The sequence below is a fragment of the Cervus elaphus genome, chromosome 27, assembly GCF_910594005.1.
Source record: "Cervus elaphus chromosome 27, mCerEla1.1, whole genome shotgun sequence".
Taxonomy (NCBI): domain Eukaryota; kingdom Metazoa; phylum Chordata; class Mammalia; order Artiodactyla; family Cervidae; genus Cervus; species Cervus elaphus.
Window position 1 is genome coordinate 49,473,783 of NC_057841.1, and position 24,342 is coordinate 49,498,124.

Below are 24,342 nucleotides of genomic sequence, written 5' to 3' on the forward strand. Positions count from 1 at the left end.
CTTATCAGCCTGAAGACTTCTTTTTAACATTGCATTTCTCTGGGCTGAGGAACAGCAAAACTTAAAAGGTACCCTCAGAATCAGCTTCGAACCAGTGGGCAAAAAACACTGTAAGGTGCTCAGAGACAGATTCCATCAGATTCCTTGGCCAGGACTCACCTAAGCAGAAGAAGAAATTCAGATGTTTATGAATATGGATTTTCTTGTTCAATGTTGAGCAGCCAGAAAAGTCCTTTAACTTGAATGCTCCATTCTGTGGGAGCGTTTTATTTAACTCCAATTTTCCTCTGCTTCAGGATGACTTCTGAGAATGAGGAAACAATTCCACCCCCAGTTTCTCCCCTTTCCTTTACCAAATATTTTAAAAGTTGTCTTTAAAACAATATTAATAGCAAAAAAGACCCCGAGCTATCTTTCCAGAGGAAACCATAACAGTTGCTAGTGGTTCAGCTTTCCAGAGCATTTATTTATATTTACATTAACCTCAACAACCATCTCTCTATTTTCCCTTCCTTTTAAAACACAAGTAGGAACATAGTACACATACTCTTCTGTACCTTGTGATTTTTTTCACACTTAACAATGTAACTTGGATATTGTTCTGCAGTTTTACAGACAGAACTAACATGGTTTTCATGTGTCTTCATACCATTTCATTGCATGATTAAACACAAAATGTGTTTAACCAGTCTTTTCATAATGGACATTTAGGTTGTTTCCAGTCTCTTGCTATTATGAAGAAAGCTTTCTACGCGCCTGTCTGCACATAGTGTAGTGTAGGACAGTTTCTTTGAGGTAGGGTCACTGGATCAGAAGGAAGGAAAACTACTGATTGACAAATTCCCTGCCCGCAGGGTTGCACCACCTTACACGCCCATCATTGTGTGTGTGTGTTTCCCCAGCCAATACCAGGTAGCGCCCAAACTTGAAAATCTTTGCCAGTCTGATAGTGAAAGTCATATTTCAGTGCTCAGATTTACATTTCTTTCATTCTGAATGAATTTGAACATCTTTTTATAGGTTTATAAGATAGTCATATTTCTTTCTGTGAAATACATTTTTATTTTGGATATGAAAAATAATTCAAAAGGAAAACAGAGTCAGCTTATAGTGCAAGAGATGCAAGAGACCCTGGTTTGATCCCTGGGTGGAGAAGATCATGGAGAAGGAAATGGCTACACACTGCAGTATTCTTGCCTGGAAAATTTCTTGGACAGAGGAGCCTGGCGGGCTATAGGCCATAGGGTCACAGAGTCAGACATGACCGAACAACTAGATGCGCACACAATCACGCAACCTGGAAGGAACCTATCTTCTATGCTTTCTGAAATTACTCTATTTTCTGAGCTTCTGGAAAGAGCCACACCTGGAAAATCTTGGTCATGCTCTCAAGATTCTTATTGTGAAGCTTTCAGATAAAGAAAGCCCTTCAAGACCTTCACCTAAAGCAGAGATGCTTTCCTACCATTTGCTTCTCTTTCTACTCCAATTAAGGAGTTATTTATAGGGAACCCTTTTGTTTCTCCCTCCCCTCCTAATGTTCATACCTCTTAGGAGTTGATGCTATTGAGTAGTTGAGTGGTCTCTTTAGCAAATGCACACACCTGTTGGTGCTTACATCTTTCAACATTTCACTGCCACCGCCGCCCCCCCCCACCCCTGCAATTGCATGATTTAACTTCCTCCAAGTACTTCTGAAAATTTTAGATGAATGATTCCCAAGTGCTTACCCAGGATTCCGTATGTTCTCTGGCCGTGGGAGAGCAGTGGTCTACGTGGAGATGTGGACTTCAGATGTGGTTCTCCTTCCACTGGGATGTTTGGTCTTGTTGAGCCTGTTGGCCTCTCTGCAATTTGGGGAGTCCTTAAAATGTGTATGGTTCCGAAAGAGTCCAAGTGTGCCATTTTTAATCATCCTTATCATCAGGTCTATTTGAACTTTTCTGTTTGTGACAGGAAGAGAGATTTCCTGCTTCTATTGAGGTGGTCTCTGTCTTAAAGAGCATTCCTGATGAGTGTCCCAGCGTTGACACTGTTCTCGTAAGCTCCTTGGGCTGAGCCAGTTGTCCTGGCCACATAAAATAGGATTCTGTGAAAGGAAAACACTTGCATATGAACATGGAAGGGGCGCTAGTGGTAAAGAACCCACCTGCCCGTGAAGGAGACATAAGAGATGTGGGTTTGATCCCTGGGTTGGGAAGATCCCCTGGAGAAGGGCATGGCAGCGCACTCCAGTATTCTTTCCTGGAGAATCCCATGGACAGAGGAGCCTGGCAGGCTATGGTCCCTAGGGTTGCAAAGAGTTGGACATGACTGAAGCAACTTGGCACGCACACGCATGAACATGCAGGGAACACACGCATAGCAGGGGTGAGGGGGAGGCTGTTGCCATCCAGTGACAGTGAGGCCTGTGAAAGATGACTGGCTGCTGCTACGAAAACCACAATCTGGCCTTTTCTGAGCCCTTCCCCTCTTCTTTACTCTGTGATGCTTTGCTAGTGCTAAGTGACATGGAGAATAAATCCCCTATGCCTATTTAAGAACATCTATTCTTTTCTAAATCTCTAATGCTTTCTCTGAGCAACCAGGGAAAAACTGTATATGGTGCTCAAGCAATCAGTTTCAGGATTTTTTTTTTTAAAGGTATAGTTTCTTATACTCTTTTCATCACCACCACATCTCCCTCTAGAGCTCTTGAGTTTGTTTTTATATGTCTGTTCTTTTGCTGGTTGCTTTCCTGTTCCTGTTCAGTCTATAATATTTTACTCTGCAATGGAACATTTTACTCAATCGGGAATTGCCTCGAAGTACCTGAGCCTACCAAATAGCAGTGTTGGGGGTCCTGGGGAGTAACTTGGGGAGCAGAAAAGGGCAGAATTCCTCAGCCTTGTTACTCACAACTGGAACTCTATTCTTTTTCTGCAGTTCTTTCTTCCGAGAATAACCTTCTTATTGTCCCTAAGTGTTAAGTGAAAAAAATTGTTAGATAATTTTAAATCTTCTATGGCTTTTGTGTCCATACAGAACATGTCATTGGCAGGGGGGTCTCAAGGGTTAACTAACCAACTGGAAGTTCAGGAACTGAGTTTTATCTCAAGCTCTCCCACTTATGAATAGTAACCTTGAGCTCACCACTTATTTTCTCTGGCTCTCATTTATCAGATGGGAATAATTGGACCATCCAACCCCATGGGGTAGTGCTAGGGAGAAATAACTAATGATTATAAAGTTGTTAGGAGATAAAGTGCAGCATAGATGGCTAATATTACAGCCATCCTAATCTTTTAATTTCTGGGGGCATCTGAGAACTTTAAGTGTATGGATTTGAACATGTTGGTTTTCTCCCACCCAGGTGTTATTTGAACTTGCCCGCTATCACGCCCCCTCCACCATCTTCCTGGACGAGCTGGAGTCAGTGATGAGCCAAAGAGGCACGGCTCCTGGGTAACAGACAGGGGTTTTTTTTGGTCCTCACTTTTCCCCTCCTGTAAGTGTGTTTGATGGTCGGAAGCCTATCGACATTTACCAGCAGAATGAGCCTATTAATAAGCCCACAAATTTTCTGCAGACACACGGAAAGGTCTTTAAATTAGATCCTGTTAACTGAATAGCTGATTTAAGTAGTTTTTATAACCGGAGGAAATGTCCTCCTCCCTTCCCCCCTTCCCCACAGAGTGGTTTTCAGGCCCAAAGATCACCCAGCCTCTGATCCCAGGCTGCCGTAACTGTCCTGCTAGCTCAAAATAGCTGCCTGTAAGCGCCTCTGCTGGAGCCAGAGGGGCTGCCTGTGGGGAGCGGGCCTGCCCAGGGCCGAGTCTCCAGAGGAGGCCCTTGACAAGGTGTGTGAGGCCGGGGAAGTCACCGCTTCTCTGTGACACAGACTGCGGCTCAGCCTGACCGATTGTGAACATGTCACACACATTATCTCTAAAGATTAAGTGTCCACTAATGGCCCCAGCCAGAAAGCCCACATCTCAGACTATAATGAGGCTCTCCCTCTGTGTGTGTGTGTGTGTGTGTCTGTGTGTGTTTTAAGAGTTGCTTTTCTTTGAAACATTTTACTAAACTTGGTATCCCTGGCTTGAAAAAACAGGTCTCAGGGAAATCTCAACACAGCTGCATTTATTGATGGCCTCCTGTCTGTCATCAAGACAAAATTGATAGTAATAAAAAGCAAATAATTATCTTGTTGGAAGTATAACTAGAATTTAATTTATGAAATTTTACTTATGAAGAACCATTTCCCCAGCAGAGAGAAACAGCCATCAAGATGTACCCAGGATGCTCGGGATTCATGTCGTTGATTGAAATGCGACTATTTCTATGGCTTAATGGGTGCTAGTCAGCCCTGGACTGGGTGCTCTGTCCCTCCAAAGGGGGCCTGATGGGAGAGGCAGCTGCAGCAGGGCCTAGCGGGGAACCCACCGGAGTGCCCTAGTGTTGCTCCCTCTGCAAAGCCCCATGCACGCAGCCTGCCTTACTGCAGGAGTCTCATCCTTACATGCAGTCTGTCCGCCTCCATCCCCAGGGTTCCCCACAGCTGTGACTGAGCTGATTTGGAAACTTCCTCTGTTAGCCTTGAGCATGTCCGTTTCCTCCTCTGGAAGTTAAACACTAAAACTGGAGGCTTCAAAGGATCAGGGAACAAGGGCAGGTGCTCTGAAGACTTTGGGGGTCATATTATGCTAAATATCAAGTAGTAATTATGTGTTAATACTAGATAAATATATAACTCTAGTGTGAGACTGGCTTTTCTCTGAGGTAGAAAGGGGCACAGTTCCTAAAAAAATCCCAGAAGCCTAATTTGGGCTGCCAGCCTGTACGTGCAGAGATGAGGCCCTGAGCGTTGTGTTGTGCAAGAAAGGCCTTTTATTGTCCTTTAACTTGATCTACATGAGAGCTTGCTGGAGGCGCTCAGGGCTTAGAGCAGGTTTCGATTGTGCAGGTCCTCTGGTGTCCTGAGAATGGCCTCAGGCAGTGGGGAAACTGAAGGGTGAATTTGCACAGAAAACGACCTCTAATCCGTTTTCCTTGCTGTGGGAGGAAAGCCTAGTTCTCGTCTGTCATTAGAAGAGAAGGAAATAGATTGTGTTGTAGCTCATCTCTCTTCTTGGACAGTTTATATCCATAGATTACACTAAAAAATAATGTGTGTAAAATATTCTCATACCTGCTGTATAAATGAAAACGATTATTCTCAATGAAGCCATTTTTTTTTTAAGGGTAAATGATACTGCAGATCGGTACAGCTGGGCGGCCTTTTAAAATCTACTAGTGCCACGGTGTCCCCCTCTGTTATTTTCCCGTTCATTGCCAACCTTTGGTTTTCTTTTCGGTATCATCATTATACTCATTTACTTCCTTTCTGGTACTGTTTGAAAAGAGTTCCAATTGCTCATTTCCTCCAACCTTGGGGTGAGCAGCTCCTGAGAACGTGGCAGGGCAGGGGTTACTTGTCCGAGGGGAACTCGGTCTGCAGTCACCGCATGCTTACTGTGAGGGTCACTGTGGTCTCGGAAGCAAAGACTCTGCCTCTTGGGAGCGTCTCACCTCCTCGTCTTTCTCTAGGGGAGAGCATGAAGGCAGCCTGAGGATGAAGACGGAGCTTCTGGTGCAGATGGACGGGCTGGCTCGTTCCGAGGATCTCGTGTTTGTCTTAGCAGCCTCCAACCTGCCATGGTAAGAGATCCAGAGAGTGCATTCTGAATGCATTTTCAGGAGCCACTGTGCTGATGCAGATTTCGTATTGATCACTTTAGGCAAAGTCTCCTTGTTTGGTTCCAGCCCTGCAAGGTTAAGCTGAAGGATTTCCTGGACCAAGTCCTCAATCCTTGCTACTTGGACTGTGAAAGAGTTTGCCTGAACCGAAGGAACATAGGTCAGGGCTACCACTGACTATTTAAAATAGACATTCTGAGTCAAATTATTTACTGTGTTTAAATAGGGCTTTGGCAGAGAGCCATAAAATACTAAAATCTCCAGGACTCAAGAATATTCCAGAAATAATATGTTTGGATTTTAACAGTGTTAAGTTTAAACTTTTTTTGAGTTAGGAGGCAAATCTTTAATATTGTGCAGTAAATAGGAAGCTAAATAATCTCTAATTGAAAGTATAATCTACTCAGAGAGTCTGTGATTCAAGCTGTATCCCAGAGTGAAATAAGAACAATTCTAGAAGTAGAATTGGGAAATAAGAGATGTTGACTAGAGAAAAATAATTTCGACTTGGAGAGAATATTTTAAAAAATAATTATAATCCCTTTATAGTTTCCAAGAATATGTTCACATTGTTTCTTTTGAGCTACAGGCTCAAAAGCAGCCTTCCAGGCCGGTAAGGAAAGGCTGCTCTTGCCATTTGCAGAGGAGGCCAAGGTCAAGGGAGGTCAATCCACCCAAAGTCAACAGCCAGTGTGCAACAGAGCTTGAACTTGCCACACCCTCCCCCTTCCCCTACCTCGTCCATTTCTGTTTCTACATTCAAAGATGAAATGCTTCTGTTTGTGCACGCTGATCATCTAGGCTCCCAAAGAAGTCACTGGAGAAAGATAATGACGTTCATGTGGAGTCTGTTATTTTAACTATGTTAATAGTTTCAACCCAACTTCACCACTCCTCAAATTTATAAGACTTTTCTGACGTGCTAAGGTGATCAGCATTTTACATTGTGAGGAGAAAGGTTTTTGTGCACAATGTTGAAGTTGAAATCAGAGAGCTATCATTTAGGCATGGAGAATCCTTTAGAGAGAGAATCTCCATTCCTTCACCTGTTTGAAACAGGGTTGATCATAATGTCTTTACTTATGTCCTGGAGGGGCCCGCTGAGGAGGGTGGGTGAAAACTGGACAGCTTCGTGCACGCCTCTGGAAAGGGCTGTGCCTGCCAGGAAGCAGTGGAGAGCCTTCACTCCCAGCGAAGCCTAGGACTTCTCTGGGAGGTTATGGTGCTGCCACAGTTTCCCTTGGGCGATCAGTCTTTGGTAAACTCAGATAAAATGGTTCAGAGAGGAAAAGTAAAAAGCTGGCAAGCAATCACAAATAAAGAAGCTCAGAAGGGCTTTTCTGAAAGAATTACCTCTCATCATGAAAAAAAAGGTGAAAGTCCATCCTGTCACATGGCAAATACATATGTTTTTAAGCTTGAATTCCTTGACATCACAGATTGCAACCCTATAGAATACCTGGGGACTGTCCTACCCATTCTTGAACGTTGCTGGGTTTAAGAAACCTTTTATGTGAAAAATTCTTGACAAAACACTAAAGATGAGAGTACAAAGAACTCACCATTTTCAGTTTCAGTAACTAGCATCTGGCCCAACTGATTTTAATCTATTCCTACCTCCTCTCTTGTTTTGCTGTAATATCTTAAACTATATGCCAGATTCTCATGTTATTGCTCACATATGTATACTTCAGCATACATCTTAAAAAAATAAGGACATTTTCTTACATTAATACAATGTCATTATCAACCCCAACAAAATTAACAATAATTGCTCAATATCATCTAATACCCAGTTTATATTCAGATTTCCCGTACTATTCCAAAAATATCTTTGTACAGTTGGTTGTACTGAACTGGTAACCAAACAAAATTTGCATTTTGTAATTGGCTGTTCTCTTAAGTATCTTTTAATCTAGAATAGACTCTTTCTTCCCCCGCCCCTTCCCCACTTGCTATTGACTTGATTGCTAGAGAGGTTGTCCTGCAGAGCCTAAACTTTCTGGATGTGGCTCATTGTATCCTCATACTGTTTAGCTAGTTACTGTTTAGCTAGTACTCTTTAGCTAGTTCTTCTTACCCTTAAAATTACTCTAGACCAAAGGTTAGACTGATTAGATTTGATTCAGGACCAGTGGAATTTTGGGGTGAACATACTTCATAGGTAATGAATATCACATTGCAACGTATGCAGACGTATATAATGCCCTGTTGTCTCACCTTTGGTTATACCAAGGTTGATCCGTGGGTTCAGGAGTGTCAGCCAGGTTCCTCTACTGTGTAGTTCCCATCAATGGTTGAAGCATCGATTGATATCTTTGCCTGAATCGCTATTTCACTAGAAGTGTGATTCTGTCATGCCTTCTGATTGATAGCTGGAATTATTCTCTATGATAGAACTTTCCCCCATCCAATAGGGTTATTTGATTACCCTGAAATGTCGTTCATCCTAAAAAAGCAGAAATCTTTCTCTTAATATTTAGAGTCATGTGTTGTGCCCTGGCAACCTCCAGGTAACTGATGAGTCCTGTCTCCCTGTCTCTCTCTCTATGATCTCATGCCATGTTTGGTATAGCATCGTTTGTTTTTTTTTAAGTTTTATTGATATATAACTCACATACCATACACTTTACCTATTTAATGTGTACAACTCAATGGTTTTAGCTATATTTGTATTTATATGGTTGTACAACCATCACTGCAATCAATTTTAGAACATTTTTCTTTACCCCAAAAGAAACCCTATACCCATTAGCAATCATCCCCATCTCCCACTCCCAGCACTAAGCAACCACCTAATCTATTTTCTGTTTCTGTAGATTTGCCTGTTTTTATACCTACTAATATGAGTGGAATTATTATGGTAACTCTATGTTTAATTGGGCTTCCCGGGTAGCTCAGCTGGTGAAGAATCCGCTTGCAGTGCAGGAGACCTGGGTTCGATCCCAGGGTTGAGAAAATCCCCTGGAGGAGGGTATGGCAACCCACTCCAGTATTCTTGCCCGGAGAATCCCATGGACAGAGGAGCCTGATGGGCTACAGTCCATGGGGTCGCTAAGAGGCTGACGCGACTGAGTGACTAACTACACACACGCATGTTTAATTGAGGAATGACCAATCTGTTTTCAAAAGTGGCTGCACCGTTTTACACTCCTACTAGTCATGCACTAAGCTTCCAGTTTCACCACATCCTCATGAACACGTTATTGCTTGTCATTTTGATGGTAGTTATCCTAGTGATGAGAAGTGCTGTCTACTCTCTCTGCTTCGCTTTTCCGTGGTGACTGAGGACATTTATATTGAGCATCTTTTCATGTACTCATTGGCTAATTGCATATCTTCTTTGGTGAGATGTATTTTCAAATCCTCTGTCCATTTTTAAGTTATTGAGTTATAAGATTTGCTTTGTCGTCTATCAGATATGTGATTTGTAGATATTTTCTGCACTCTTTGGCCACTAGTCTGCCTTCCCTCCCTCCTTCCATCTCTTAATTTTTTTGTTCCTGTCTATCTCTTCATGCCCTTGCTAAACTTCCCATGGCTATCCATTTCCTAAGCCCCAAGTCTTTCAGAAGACACTGTGACCATTTTTTTGGCAGTCTAATAGAAATATAGTGTGAGGCATACAGACTTAAAAAATGTCTAGTAGCCACATTAAAAAATAGCAAAAGAAACAGATAAAATACAATTTTGTTAACATGTTTTATTTAACCCAGTATATCTAAAATGTTATTTCCATATATAATCAATATAAAATTATTGTGATATTTTTCTTTTTTTTTTCTTTTTTTTACTATATCTTTGAAATCCAGTGTACACTTTACATTTATGGCCTGTTCCAGTTTGGACTAGCCACATTTCAAGTGCCCAATAGCCACATGTGGTTGGTAGCTACTGTATTGGACAGTGCAAATCCAAGGGTAATTTGTCAGTCCAATACCACTGTGGCAGAGATTGATAACTGCCTCCCAATATTTACTTCATCCTTCTAACGTAATAATAGAACCCCAATTTCTGGACTCTGTTTTTCAGTCTTCCCTGCTATTAGGTATGGCAAAGCCAAGTTTCTTTGTCATTTGCACAAGATGACCCAGGCTCAATTTTAATATTCTACTACAGACTTGGCATCAACAATTGATTCACAGAGCCCTGGTTCCCTTCACTGAAAGTACTGTTTAAAGATCATAGTCCCACAGTTAAGGGTGTTCCTTGCTCCTGGATTATCACTGATTCGTAGCCTTTTGATTGGGTAGAGCTAGGAAATACATACCTAGTGTCAAAGGGGGCAAATAATGAGTTCGTACTAGTATTTCCCATTCAAATTTAAGATTACAAGGTTTTTAGTTAAATTAGTTGATTTTATATTTGTGTCTTTTCTCTGTGAAAATTTTAGTTCTTATCAACGGTATAATTACTATTCACTTTATCCTAATATGTAGATATATTTAATATTTGTGTCTATAACAGAATTTTCAGTAATATTACCAGTACTATCATAACGGTAGTATTTTTATGAAGAAAATGGTATGGACCTGACATAACTAAGATGAAGAGCAAATTTGAGATTTCTCATCTTCAGCGCCCTTGCCATTTGGGGCCAGACAGCCCTGCTCTGGGGCCTCCTATGCACTTTGCCATGCTGAGCAGTATCCTTGGTCTCTCCCCACCAGACGCTAGGAGCGTCACCCCCAGTTGTGACAACCAAAATATGTCCATAGAATTTGCCAGGTGTTTCCTGGGGAGCAAAGTCGTCTCTAGTTGAGACTCACTGGATTAATGGAAGGGATGACAGACATTAATTGCATAGAGACAAACTGTCACGTCCTTCACAAATAAGCTCTTGAGTTTTTTTTTTTTTTTTTAAGAAAACCGTAAAATAACTGAATTTGGTTTACTTACATGAAAGGTGGCATGTTATAGAAATTGTCCTGTATTTTGATTTTTTCCATAACAAAATGTTGGAGATCTTTCCAAATAAGTACAGAAAGTTCTTCTTCTCATTGTAGCTGCATGTGTTCCATCTTGTTCATATGATAATTTATCCCACTCACCTACTGATGGCTATTCCTACTCTTTGCTATTATAAATAATGTTGCAGTGAGGAATGGTAGCCCCCTATGTCACTTGGTGGGTTTTTCAGTGTTTCTTTGGGGAAGGTTCCTGGAAGTAGAATTGCTGGGTCAAAGGGTTAATGTGCATGAAATTATAGTCGAGATTGCCAAACTTCCCTCCATAGAGGTTGTGCATTTTGTATTCCCACCAGTGTCTTGCTTTCATTACTTAACATTATAGTAAGAACATTTCCAATGTCTTTAAATAATCCTTGGAAATTGGATTTTGTGATGACTGCCCAAAATTCCCACATGCGAATATACTATAATTTAGTTGATCATTCCTTTCCTGTTGAACATAAATGATGCTCCCAGCCGTCTCTATTATAAAAAACACTGAAATGAACTTCCTTGAATAAAAATCTTTGGCCAAAATCTAGTTATTTCTTGAGGAGAGATTTCTTGAAGTAGGATTGGTGTATCAAAGGGTATAGATTTTTTAAAAGTCCTTTGTTACATATTGCCCAAGTTCTTAAATTAGAAAATAGGGTTTTTATCTGACCACTTTACCTGTCTCCTGAGAAACTTGTATGTGGGTCAAGAGACAACAGTTAGAACAGGATGTAGAACAGCAAACTGGTTCAAAATTGGGAAAGGAATGCGTCAAGGCTGTATATTGTCACCCTGCTTATTTAACGTATATGCAGAATACATCATGTCAGATGCTGGGCTGGATGAAGCACAAACTGGAATCAAGATTGCTGGGAGAAATATCAGCAAACTCATATATGCAGGTGGCAGAAAGTGAAGAGGAACTAAACAGACTCTTGATGAAGGTGAAAGAGAAGAATGAAGAAGCTGGCTAGAAACTCAACATTTGAAAAACTAAAATCATGGCATCTGGACCCATCATTTCATAGAAAATAGATGGGGAAAAAGTGGAAACAGTGACAGATTTTCTTTTCTTGGGCTCCAAAATCACTGTAGATGGTGACTGCACCCATAAAATTAAAAGACACTTGCTCCTTAGAAGGAAAGCTATGACAAAGCTAGACAGTGTATTAAAAAGCAGAGACATCACTTTGCCAACAAAGGTCTAAAGTTATGGTTTTTCCAGTAGTCACATACGAATGTAAGAACTGGACCATAAAGATGGCTGAGTGCCAAAGAATTGATGCTTTCAAACTGTGGTGTTGAAGAAGACTCTTGAGAGTCTCTTGGACTACAAGGAAATCAAACCAGTCAATCCTAAAGGAAATCAACCCTGAATACTCTTTGGAAGAACTGATGCTGAAGCTGAAGTTCTGATATTTTGGCACCTGATGCGATGAGCCGACTCAGTGGAAAAGACCCTGATGCTGGGAAAGATTGAAGGCAAAAGGAGAAGGGGGTGGCAGAGGATGAAATGGTTGGCTAGTATTACCGACTTAAGGATATGAATCTGAGCAAATTCCCTGAGACAGTGAAGAACAGGAAAGCCTGGCATGCTGCAGTCCACTGGATCGCCAAGAGTTGGACATGACTTAGTGACTGAACAACAACAAAAATTTTTATCAAGAATATTGGGACATAGCTTTATTTTGGTTTTAAATGAGGGAATTAACTTATCTGGTAAAAGCAGTCTGCCCTTCTTGGGGGAATAACTAAATCACACCAAAGTATGTAAAGACCCAGTCATAAAATCCCCAAAGAAATCCTTTCTGGTTGGTTAGTGGTGTTTCTTATCCACAACATCTTGCAGAGCGCTAGGCCATTGTCTGCTGCTTGTTAACTTATCACTTTCCTTAGACAGATCCGTTCTGTCTCAAAGGGCCATCATTTTCTCCCTTCTCACAGTGAGATGGCGTGCAGCATCTTTGTTTATTCAGCGCTTCTCCTCCAAGGAGCCCCTTCCTTGATCTATAGCATCACAGGGAGGACAAGAAAGAAGCAAGAAATAGCAGTTCATCTGTGTTATTTGATGTATAAATTAGCAATGAGAGGAATAACAAATGCTGCATCTTTAATATAATTACTTAAAGTAATAGCCATGGAAGAAGTGTTTAACAAACACAATTAGGGCTAATTTGACCCGCCTCAACTATTGAGTACTCAAAAACTCAGGCCTGGGAGTCCAGAGGGAAACAAAATACTGAACAGGGCTATTAAAGTAAATGCCATCTTTAGATGTCTATTTAACTTGATGGTAGTTGGCATGAAGAAGGTACAAAAATTGTATGTGTGAAGCGTGTTGAAACTCTTCTTTTCTTTGTTAAACCCTAGTGAACTTTTTGGCCAACCCAGTATTTGTGAAAGGGCTAGACATTTCACTTTTCCTCTTAAAAATCATCCACCTGGTATGACCACACTCTAGATTTTTTTTTTTAATCCTAAAATGTAGAAGAAAGCATAAGATCTGAAAGGTTTGGAAGGGTTTATATACTGGGAATGTGCAAAAATGTACCGATGTAAACTGACTTCTTCCCATGTGGGCTCGCTCCTGTCTGGCATGAGATCTCTACAGAAGTGTACACATGTGATCAAAGAGGTCAGCAGACATAACCCTGGGCTTTCCCACAGTAACTCCATGCATCTGCTGGGCTCCAGGGAGAAACTGTGCTCTCTGAGGTCCTACCTTTCAGACTCATGTCTTGACTGTCATCACCCTCTAAATCAACATTTCTCCAAGAATGGTTTCCCACAGGGTCAGATCCCCCAAAATGGGATCTCATGGGATATAATTTAACTCAGAGATACTGAGTTAAACACAGTTCAACTGATTTCCCCATGGCAGGACTTTTAAGTGCCTTCAAGATGCTCTTGTGTGTTCTGACTCTCTAAGAAAAGCTATGAGAAAGCAGTGCATTCCATATTTATTTGATCCCAGAATCCTTTACCTTTAAGGACTGCTCTTTAAGAGCATCTCATAAGACCATTGTTCTATTTGAAAACTTTTTGCAAATGGTGGTTTGCATTAACTCATTCTGATCCGATAATTGCATCTTTCATTGCGATGGCATTCAATCCTGCTTGTAGGCTTTTAAAATCTTCTGTTTTTAAAAAAGTGACAACAGGCCCAAAATGAAGTCACTCATTCTAAGCTCTTGTCATTAAACCAAGACTCAATCAGTTCAGTTCAGTTACTGAGTCGTATCTGATTCTTTGTGACCCCATGGATTGCAGTACGCCAGGCTTCCCTGTCCATCACCAACTCCCAGAGCTTGCTCAAACTCATGTCCATCGAGTCAGTGATGCCATCCAACATCTCATCCTCTGTCATCCCCTTCTCCTCCCGCCTTCAATCTTTCCCAGCATCAGGGTCTTTTCAAATGAGTTGGTTCTTCCCATCAGGTGGCCAAAATATTGGAGCTTCAGCTTCAGCATCAGTCCTTCCAATGAACACCCAGGACTGATCTCCTTTAGGATGGACTGGTTGGGTCTCCTTGCAGTCCAAGGGACTCTGAAGAGTCTTCTCCAACACCACGGTTCAAAAGCATTAATTCTTCGGTGCGCAGCCTTCTTTATGGTCCAACTCTCACATCCATACATGACCACTGGAACAACTGTAGCACTGACTAGATGAAACTTTGTTGGCAAAGTAACGTCTCTGCTTTTTAATATGCTGTCTAGGTTGGTCATAACTTTTCTTCCAAGGAGCAAGCGTCTTTTAATTTCATGTCTGCAATCACCATCTGCAGTGATTTTAGAGCACCCCAAAATAAAGTCTGTCACTGTTTCCATTGTTTCCCCATCTATTTGCCATGAAGTGATGGAACCGGATGCCATGATCTTCATTTTTTGAATGTTGAGTTTTAAGCCAGCTTTTTCCCTCTCCTCTTTCACTTTCATCAAGAGGCTCTTTCGTTTCTCTTCACTTTCTGCCATAAGGGTGGTGTCATCTGCATATCTGAGGTTATTGATATTTCTCCTGGCAATCTTGATTCCAGCTTGTGCTTCATTCAGCCTGGCATTTCTCATGATGTACTCTGCATTGAAGTTAAATAAGCAGGGTGACAATATACAGCCTAGACGTACTCCTTTCCCAATTTGGAACCAGTTCATTGTTCCATGTCTGGTTCTAACTGTTGCTTCTTGACCTGCATACAGATTTCTCAGGAGGCAGGTCAGGTGGTCTGGTATTCCCATCTCTTGAAGAATTTTCCACAATTTGTTCATACGTAACCTAATTTCAACCTCTTCCAGGAATGTAATCTTAACCAGTCAGTCTGGAATTACCTGGTCAGTCATGGTGAGGTAATCCACCAGGTGGACTCTGCTGTTCCCGAAAGGAAGGTGACCTTCCCTAAAACAGTCCACTCTCTGCTCTTGGCTTTCTTGTTGTGTCTCCTACTGCTTATGAAAGTCTTCATTTTGTGCAGCTCTTCAGCGTTCCTTTCTGTTTGCTAGGTGAGATGCTCGTGGATCCCTGAGTTACTGAACAAGAGAAGTCAGATCTTTAAATTTACTCATTTGAATTTTGTTTTTTAACAATAGTATGTCCATGTCTACTAGTGGTCAAATTGTTTTGCTTGAAGTTGCTTCTCTCCATACAAAGCTTCACAAACCCATGCAGTCCTGTTGGGTTTTTGATTCTCCACATGTGGCTTGTTGGGTGATTCTGACACAACCAGGAAGGAAGCTCGAGGAGCAGGATTTGGTGGGTGCAGCGGGGCAGACTCAGGACTGACCCGGCAGCAGGTTACTACAAGTACCCTTGGTCTTGCCCCATCCACAGCTTCTCAGTCTGTTTGGCTTCCTCAGACGTAAATTGATTTCAGCCTGGCCTCCTATGGCATTACTTTTTCTTCTTAGGGTGCAGGGTGGCATGTGAACTATAATTCTAAGACCACATTTTAAAAAATATAAAATTAACATAAGCATTTTATAGAAAATTTGAGAGCTAGAATAAAACTCAGTCATAATTTCAACACTGTGATTTAAGTATTATCATCTTTGTATACATCCTAATGGTGGCAGTGTTTTGGTTATTTGTTATAATTTGCTGCTGGTGTATCCTTCTGTGGTAATTTATTTCCCTGAAATCGAAGTCGTTTTATAATTTTAGATGTTTACAAAAAGAATACATGTTCATCATAAAAATATTTTACATGCTTTGGTATTGCTTGAAAGTGAACAGTCCCCTATAATTGTACACACAGACACCACCACCCGCAGAAACAAAGACGTTACATATTATTTTGTTTTATGGTTTGTTTGCTTTTTTTTCTTTCACTTAATATATTGTGGACAACTTTGAAAATTCTACCTATTTCAGTATAGAATCCCACTGTGTGAGTGAGCTGTAATTTGTTTTTTAAATTAATTTTTGACTTTTTAAATTGGAGGATAATTGCTTTACGACATTGTGTTAGCCTCTGTTGTACAACAGCGTGAATCAGCTGTAAGTATGCATACATCCCATCCCTCCTGGGCCTCCCCCCCATCCCATCCCACCCCCATCCCACCCCTCTAGGCCGTCACAGAGCACCGAGCCGAGCTCCCGTGCTACAGCAGCTTCCCACCAGCGATTCATCTCCCACTTTTCTTCTTCTTGAGGGTTTTAATATGGCACCAGCCCATCGCACCAAGCTCCTTCCGCCATGGCTCCCAGCACGGACACTCGAGGTGGGGGGCAGTTTTCCCTTTGGTGTCTGGCTGAAGCAGCAGAGGTATTGTCAAAACGGCTTTGCGCCCTGATGGACCTGCCTTTTCCAGTCCTTTGTTAAACGGAGGAGATTTTCTTGGGGCTTTTGTCTGCGCCTGTCAGCAGTTTGTCAGCAGGTTTCTCCAGCGCCCCATGTGGGAGGTCTGTGGGAGGCAAGAAGGGAACCCCTAGAACACTGCCCTGTCATTCCGCGTGCCCCTCAGCCCCCCTCACCCTCCTTCCCAGAGTCTTCCTAGGTTTAGATGCTGCAGGGATTTGGGTTGCAGAGCGTGGACTGGAGAGGGACGGTCTTCTCTGTCTTGACCAGAAGCAAAGCCTCTCACTCATATATTTGACTCCCTCTTTTATCTCTTTATACGTCTTAAACGTAGTTATTTTATAGTCTGTGTCACTGGAGTCTAGTTCTGTTCTCAGTTTCTTCTGCAGACTCTCATTCTTGGTGGTTCCTTATGTTTCATAATTTTGGATGGTGAGCTTCCATTTAATAAGGGGAATCTTGTACGCATGCCTCCACAGAAAATTTATGTCTGACTAGGTCAAGCTGTGGACCGCTGTAAGCTGATTTCTCAGCATAGGGTTTCTTCAGCCATGCCTGTGAGGGTGAGTAGTGAAGATTTTCAGTGAAGATTCCCCCTCCCCCAAAGTACAAGACAGACAAATTCCCTTCCACTTCCAGTGAGGAGATTTTTCTAACCCACCCTGTGATTAAGGATGTGCCATCTAGTTTTTGTTTGTTTGTTTAATGTGATGGACTTTGTTTCCACCTACCATCTTGAATGGGTCCAAGGCCTTCTATGCTATCCCACACGTGGACTTTAAAATCCTAACTTTTTTGGTAACTAAGAGGTAAACACTCCTGAATCAACCACAGCTTCAATTTCACCTGCTCAGTCTTGAGTTTTGGCTTCCTCTTCATTTTTAGGCTTGAGAATTTTGGTGCCACTTCCTTGCAGACACTTTTGTTGTGTACTCCAAAAAATGTATCTGAGCAAGCTTTTTAAGGGACTTTATATCACAAGATATCTGAATATCTAGCCGATCATCTTGTTGGAAACAGAAGCATCCCATTTCTTTTCTCAATTATTGGTCATATATTTTCTGGCAAGAGTAACGGGAATATATTTTCTTTGTTGGGATTGTAGTAATTTGCAGTAGTTTCTATCCTTTGTTATAAATAAATGAGTGGGTGATGCTCTCAACCCCAACATCAGTAGGATGTGGACTGAACTGATGGCTCTCCTGCTGGATCCCCTTGTCTAATGCTTGTGAGCTTATCCTCAGAATGAGAAGTACAGTCTCTGGAGATGAGAGACCCCATGTGGAGATTCCATCTTTCACCTTATCTTCAAAAGCATTGCCCAGCCGAATGAATTGAATGAATCATTCTCTACAATCATCATTTCCATTATTTTTTTTTACTAAAGATGAAAACAAAATGCTTTATTCCTATGTTGGTTTTCTCTGTTAATTCTAGCTAATGATGATTATAAAGTGCTAGTTTTCAACAAAGCAGATTTACCTTCATAAATAAAGACTGGGCTTTAAGGAAGTCCATCATTTTACTTGAAGCCAGTAGCCTTGAACTGAAAGCTTCTTTGCTTACCCAAAATAGTATCTATTGAATACCTATTGTGAGTATTCTGTGTGATGGAAGGAGGAACCCAAGATATATGGTCCAGAGGCTGGCTGTCTGATGGGACAGTGGATAAGATATAAACAAATAACTAGGAGGTAAGGCTATAGCCAGCTATATGGCTGGTACAGACAATACACAGGATAAAATTGTATAAGGAAGAGGCCATTTCTGATGACAGATACTTAAAAGAAAAGGGGGTAGAGGGCACTTGAAGTGGGCCTATAAAATGTACCTGGCTCACGGTAGACAAAGTGGAAGTTCCCAGTAAAGACAATGGCCTGAATACACTCTCCACTAGAATGGCAAAAGGTAAATTCAGACAAAAGCAGACAAAGGAGTTTGGTCCAAGTGGGAAGTGTAGGCAGGAGCCAGCTCCTGCAGAGCTCAGTGCAGTGGACGAAGTAGCCTTCGAAGCTTTGCTCGTTGGTTGTCATCTGCCAAAGCCCACGACAGTTCTGGAATCTGCTCTTCAAGGATTGCCATGATCTCTCATTTCACGTTGGTTATGGACATTCTGCAAAGACTTCGCCTAACAAACTGAAGGTTGCTTTCCTCTTGCCACATTGAGATGGCTTGAAGTTGACGTTTTCATGATGGAATGAGCAAACTAGAATTATGTTTAATTTCCAAGTTCTGTTAACTTTGGAATGATCATTTTCCCAGGAACAACACGGTTTAACAGGGGACACAGATCAAGGGCTGAGGAAGGGCCCTGGCAGTTCGGCACAGGAGCCCAGGTGCTCAGGTGTGAGGTCTCGTGGCCCATGTAAACTGTCTAGATGGTCAGTGGACATTGCCACCTTGTCTCTCGCAGTGGGCACCAGTCCAGTGGTCAGGCTGTGAGATCTGTGAGCCTTCGCTGAGTCACAGTCTCTCCTGCTGGTTGCTTTTGACCTTCGAGGTGATAGAACTATGAAATGACCAAGATAAAGGAGATGTGAAAACAGAATAATTTAGGTTTAAAAGTCAAAGTATAGCAGCTAAAGGGAGTATTTTCTGGTTGCCGCAGGTTAAATTTTTTCACATGAATATATTGGCAGAAAGAATGATTCCTGGGTACATTCCATTTGTCCTTTGTTTCCTCTCTTGTATGATTATATTATTATTGATGTCATTAAAAGTGCATTCATCAGGCCCGGCTGTCAGCGACTTGCACTTATTTTGTGCCCACAAGCAGTTTTGAGGTAAATCTCTTGCTTTAGGGCATTAGCTGATCAATAAGACCATCTGTCGTGAAGGATTGTTTTTCCCACCTCCCTCTGCTACCTCCATTTTCCCGGGGCATTTGGGGATCTGGTCTTCCTCTCACTAAGAAGTCCCTTCCCCTGGGATGGAGAGACCAGAGGTGCTCCCACCAAAGAGCCTTCCGCAGCCCCTGCCCTTTCCGGAGGGACAGCTGGCCCAAGGGGAGGTCTTGGGGGAAATATGGTGACTGCCCACCACCCCAGCGCTGCTGTTTCTCCAGCTTATTCTGTCTTCCTTCTTGGTTTTCAGGGGCTCAGGTCTTGTTTTATCTTTAAGTTTATGGGGCCCAACATTCCTTCAGTCCAAGGTCCAGGCCTCCCTGTTATTATAGCCTATTATTTACATAGAAAGTGAAAGTGAAAGCCACTCAGTCATGTCCGACTCTTTGCGACCCCATGGACCAGGCCAGAATATGGAGTGGATAGCTTTTCCCTTCTCCAGGGGATCTTCCCAACCCAGGGATCAAACCCAGGTCTCCCACATTGCAGGCAGATTCTTTACCAGCTGAGCCACAAGGGACGCCCATTTACAAGAAGTAGGGAGTTTATCACATTGATTTCTGTGTACTGGAGACTCCGCAGTTGACAAAACTCTTGACAGGAGGGGAACATTGCTGGACGGAATTCCTAAATGCGAGTCTAATGGTTTCTCTTCTCTGTTAGAAGATCTCCCTGATGCCCTCTTTTCGTTGCCCCTCACCGCACCCCCCAACCGCCTCCTGCTGCTAATGATTCACTCAGACTTACCAGGTGTTCAGTCCGTCTCGTCTTCTTGGAGGCACACCTTCCAGAGCCTTCTTACCAGCTCCAAACTGAGTGGCTGTCCTCTGCACCCCGGGCCCCCATGTCATCTCTCTCTCTGTCAGACCCTCTGTTTCTTGGAGCCCACGTGGCCCTTTGGTTCGGCTCCTCCTTGGGTCCTCCAGTACTTTCCCGATCAAGGGTACATGGGAAGTGATATTTCTTTTAGGCTCTGCATATTGGTTTGATCAAGATATTGATTTCTACATTGGAAATTATTTCCCTCAGAATTTTGAAGGCACCACCCTATTTTTTTATTATCTCACTTTGCTGATGAGAAATCTTACTCTCCATGCATTGGATACAATCCGTTTTTCCTCTCTGGAAACGTTTACGATCCTCTCTTGGTTCTCAGGGTTCTGAAATCTCACCTTAATGTGACTTGTGGTCTTTGCTGCTCCTGCACTGGTGTCAGTCCAGTGACTGAGGCACAGGCTCCGGAGCCTCATTGTTTGGGGTCAAGTCCAGGGCTTCCATTCACTCACTTTGACCTCAGGCAAGCTACACTTCTTTGTACCTGTTCCCTCATCTTTAATGGAGATGGTAGTACCTCCCTCATAGGGTGGTTCTGAAAATTAATATCTGAAAAGTGCTTGAAACAGTACCAGTTGGTGAGTGCTATTTAAGCATTAGTTTTTATTATTATTTCAAATGTAAAAAATAATCTCCTAGAGGGCTTCCCTTGTGGCTCAGCTGGTAAAGAATCCACCTGCAATGTGGGAGACCTGGGTTTGATCCCTGGGTTGGGACGATCCCCTGGAGAAGGGAAAGGCTACCCACTCCCAGTATTCTGGAGAGTTCCATGTACTGTATAGACCATGAGGTTATGAAGAGTCAGACATGACTGAGCAACTTTAACAGTCTCACTCAGAGGCCTGCAAAGTTCCCTTGATCCTGTGTCTGGAATATAAATGTTGGCCCTGAGAGGGGGCATGGTTGTGCAGGTGGCTGAGTCTCTGAGATGAATTTCAACAGGGTGAAGCTGATAAAGCAAAATGCACAAAAGAAATAGGCAATTGTTATTGTCAGGAAAGTGCCCTGGACTGGATTCTTAGCTCAGAGGAGTAATAAGTAAAGAAAAAACATAATCTTTTAAGAAATATGGTCACTCCAATTTAGATTCAGATATATTTCCTTTTCAACTTGAAATATCATGACATAGATTCAAAATGAGAGTAAGAAAAATGGGAAGATGCTTTGCAAAGTCTTGGTATCTTTAGGACAGAAAATTTGGTGACCATGTATTCACTGTTACTCTTTATTAGTGGCTCAGCCAAACCAATACACAGGTATTTCCTAATTTCTTACACTGGAAAATCAAATGGAGATTTCCTTCCCATCTAGGAGTTTGAAATTTTAACATACAAAGAGTTCACAAACTTACACTCAGAATGATGTTTTTGATAGGAACTCAAAGTAACCAGAGCCGCAGTCAATGAGGGAAAGTTCCACTTTACATAATAATTCCAAATAATACATTTGGAATGGAAAAGATTTTTTAAATCTCCATTTTGCATTGTTCTCATGAAACGATTTATTCAAAGATCATCAACAGATGCTAAAACCACTAGTTGAAATGGCATGGGGAAAGGGGTATTTACATGGTGTCAAAGTAGTCTACATAGAATACCTACTCCTTGCAAGATATCTTATCCAATGCAGAGAGCCGTGGTCAGCAGATAATCTCAGTAATTAAACATCACATCATTAAAGTGAGATACACCAACATGTGGATTCCAATGTAATTAATATGAAAACGTATCATCTATGAAATATACTTGACAGAACTGTTTGTCCCAAGTCTGATTAAGTTTTGAGATCTCACTTCCATCTTGGAGGACAGGGGATAGAGGAACCAGTTACCTGACACCATGAGGAAAACTGGCAAATCCAGAATGTAGGGCATTGTACAATTAGCCTTGTTTTCAAAAAGAGGCCAAGGCAAGGAGACTGCTTTAGATTACAAGGGATCTAAGAGATATATATGTGGTACATAATCTTTGAATTTTGGTCGGAAAAAAACTGTAAAAGATATTTGGGGGATGATTGGAGAGATTTTAATATGGAATAACCATTAGACATGTTATGTAATGATTCTGTTAGTGTCATAATGATATTGTAGTTATATAAAAAGTCCTTTTTGGGGGAAATACACACTGAAGCATTTGAGGGTGGAATTTCATGATGGAATTTACATTGAAATAGTCTAACAAGAATAGATACATAGATATGAAGCAGATATGGCAAAATGTTAACTGTTAAGTCAAGATGGTAGGTATGTGGATATTTGTTGTTTTATTCTATTTTTCTACTTGCTTGAAATTTTTACCGATATATTAAGAAATGTAAGGAAATGGCCCGCAGATGCCAAATTGCACAAACCTGGCCTAATAGCATTTTGAGAGGAGAAGGGGTCAGTGTTTCAAAGGGCCACATTTGCACTGGGCACCCAGGAAGGAGCATTCACCTTCATTCACAATGGAGTGAGATTGCCATTCGCTCTAGAATGTATGTGAATTTTGGAAGAATTAGTGTCCTTCCCAGAGTGCCCACGTTATTGTCAGGAATAATGTACTCACTGGCAGGATCAGATTGAAAAATTGATGTTACAACTGCAGTGGGAATGCTCACACGTTTGGTTGTTGTTAGCTGGATTTATTTCCCCTCAAATTAAGTCACTTAAAATTATCTCCTTCACATGAGTTCTTTGGGAGATGTCTTTTTTTTTTCTTTCTCTTTCTCTTTTTCTTTTTCTCCTTCCTTCTTCCTTTCCTCTCTCCTTTTCTGTCTTTTTTTTTCTTCTTTTATAACTATTTCTTTCTCCCAAACAACATGAAGTGGTGGTGTCGTCCACTCGGGCACAGACGTAGCGTCACAGGGAGGATGCGGGATTGTCACCTGCTAATTTGTTCTTCAGATACATTTGTCGCTCAGGAAGTGAGTTTACTGCCTCAAACCAGTTCCTCTCTTTCGGACGTGATTCAGGGAGCTGGACTGTGCCATGTTGCGCCGCCTGGAGAAGAGGATTCTGGTGGACCTGCCGAGCCAGGAGGCCCGGGAGGCCATGATCCACCACTGGCTGCCCCCCGTGAGCAGGAGCAGCACCCTCGAGCTGCGCGCGGACCTGGACTACAGCCTGCTGAGCCGGGTGAGCCGCCTGGGGGGGCCGCCCCGAGACCCTCTTCTCGGCAGGGTCATCTCGTGAGCTGTTCGGAGGCTGGAGTCACCTAGGAAAGATCCAAACTACCCCCAACAACCCGACAGGCCTCTCCTTCATGAAAGAGTGAGCCCTTTGCCCCTTGCAAGCATTCCAGCAGAAAGGGATGTGATGAAGTGGAAATAGCATAGGGCGTAGACTCAGAGGGCCTCCGGTCAGATCCTGGCCCTGCCGCTAATATTAGCTGTGTGCCCTCGCGGACATCACATCTTCTCTGAGCCTCAGCTTCTTCATCTGTAAAATGGGTAACAGGCCACAGAGGGTTACTGTGATGATTAAGTGCACGTCTTTCACAGACAGTGAAGCTTTAGGTCACCTGTCTGTTACCCCCACGGCCACGGGTATCATTGCTTTCTCGAAAGGACACTTGAACGTGGTGTTCTCTGAGGTTCCCTAGAGACAGGTTATCATCTTATTTACAAGAATAAAAATGTCCCCCAAATTTGATCATCCTGGGATCTGGGCACTAGGGTCTCATTAGGCTGACTTGGGTGGGCCAGTCCTTCAGCAGCATCCCACCACCTTTGTTTGGATGGTATTAGGAAGACGTTTGTCGCCCAGTTTCTTAGGTTATCCAAACTAGCAGCCTCCCTCCCCCCAAACACTGTTTATCCGGGAATCTTTGTATAGTGTCCATGGGTGACAGACACGGAATCCAAACGGGCTCTGACACCTGGTCCTACCTATAAGGATGTAACCACAGCCAGCGTGCTGCCTGGTGCCTGATGGCTCGGTCTGCGGGTGTTTCAGGAGACCGAAGGCTACTCTGGCTCGGACATTAAGCTAGTCTGCAGGGAAGCAGCCATGCGGCCTGTGAGGAAGATCTTCAACGCCCTTGAAAATCATCAGTCAGGTACGGTGGGGATGGCAGCCAAGGGGCTCTGGGAGAGAAAACTGTTTAAGAATTTAGCTTCCACCAGCAGGTGGCGCCTCGCCTCTGTGCCTCCTGGCTCCCTACACTGGCACTCGTTCTTTGGTGGAAATCTTCCTTCTGCACCCAACTCCTTTCTCCTCTTCAGTTCTGTTTTGGA

The 24,342-nt window shown here is 42.5% G+C and overlaps 1 protein-coding gene across 7 annotated transcripts in view; it reads left to right on the forward strand.

Moving 5' to 3' along the window:
• Positions 1-24,342, forward strand: part of KATNAL2 (katanin catalytic subunit A1 like 2) — a 96,689-nt gene that overhangs the window by 71,611 nt on the left and 736 nt on the right. For all 7 annotated transcript variants that reach the window (XM_043889191.1, XM_043889195.1, XM_043889198.1 and 4 more), the window contains 4 exons: positions 3,353-3,444; positions 5,569-5,679; positions 23,080-23,242; positions 24,062-24,164. In XM_043889191.1, the coding sequence (XP_043745126.1) occupies positions 3,353-3,444; positions 5,569-5,679; positions 23,080-23,242; positions 24,062-24,164 (469 nt within the window). The remainder of the gene's footprint in view (positions 1-3,352; positions 3,445-5,568; positions 5,680-23,079; positions 23,243-24,061; positions 24,165-24,342) is intronic.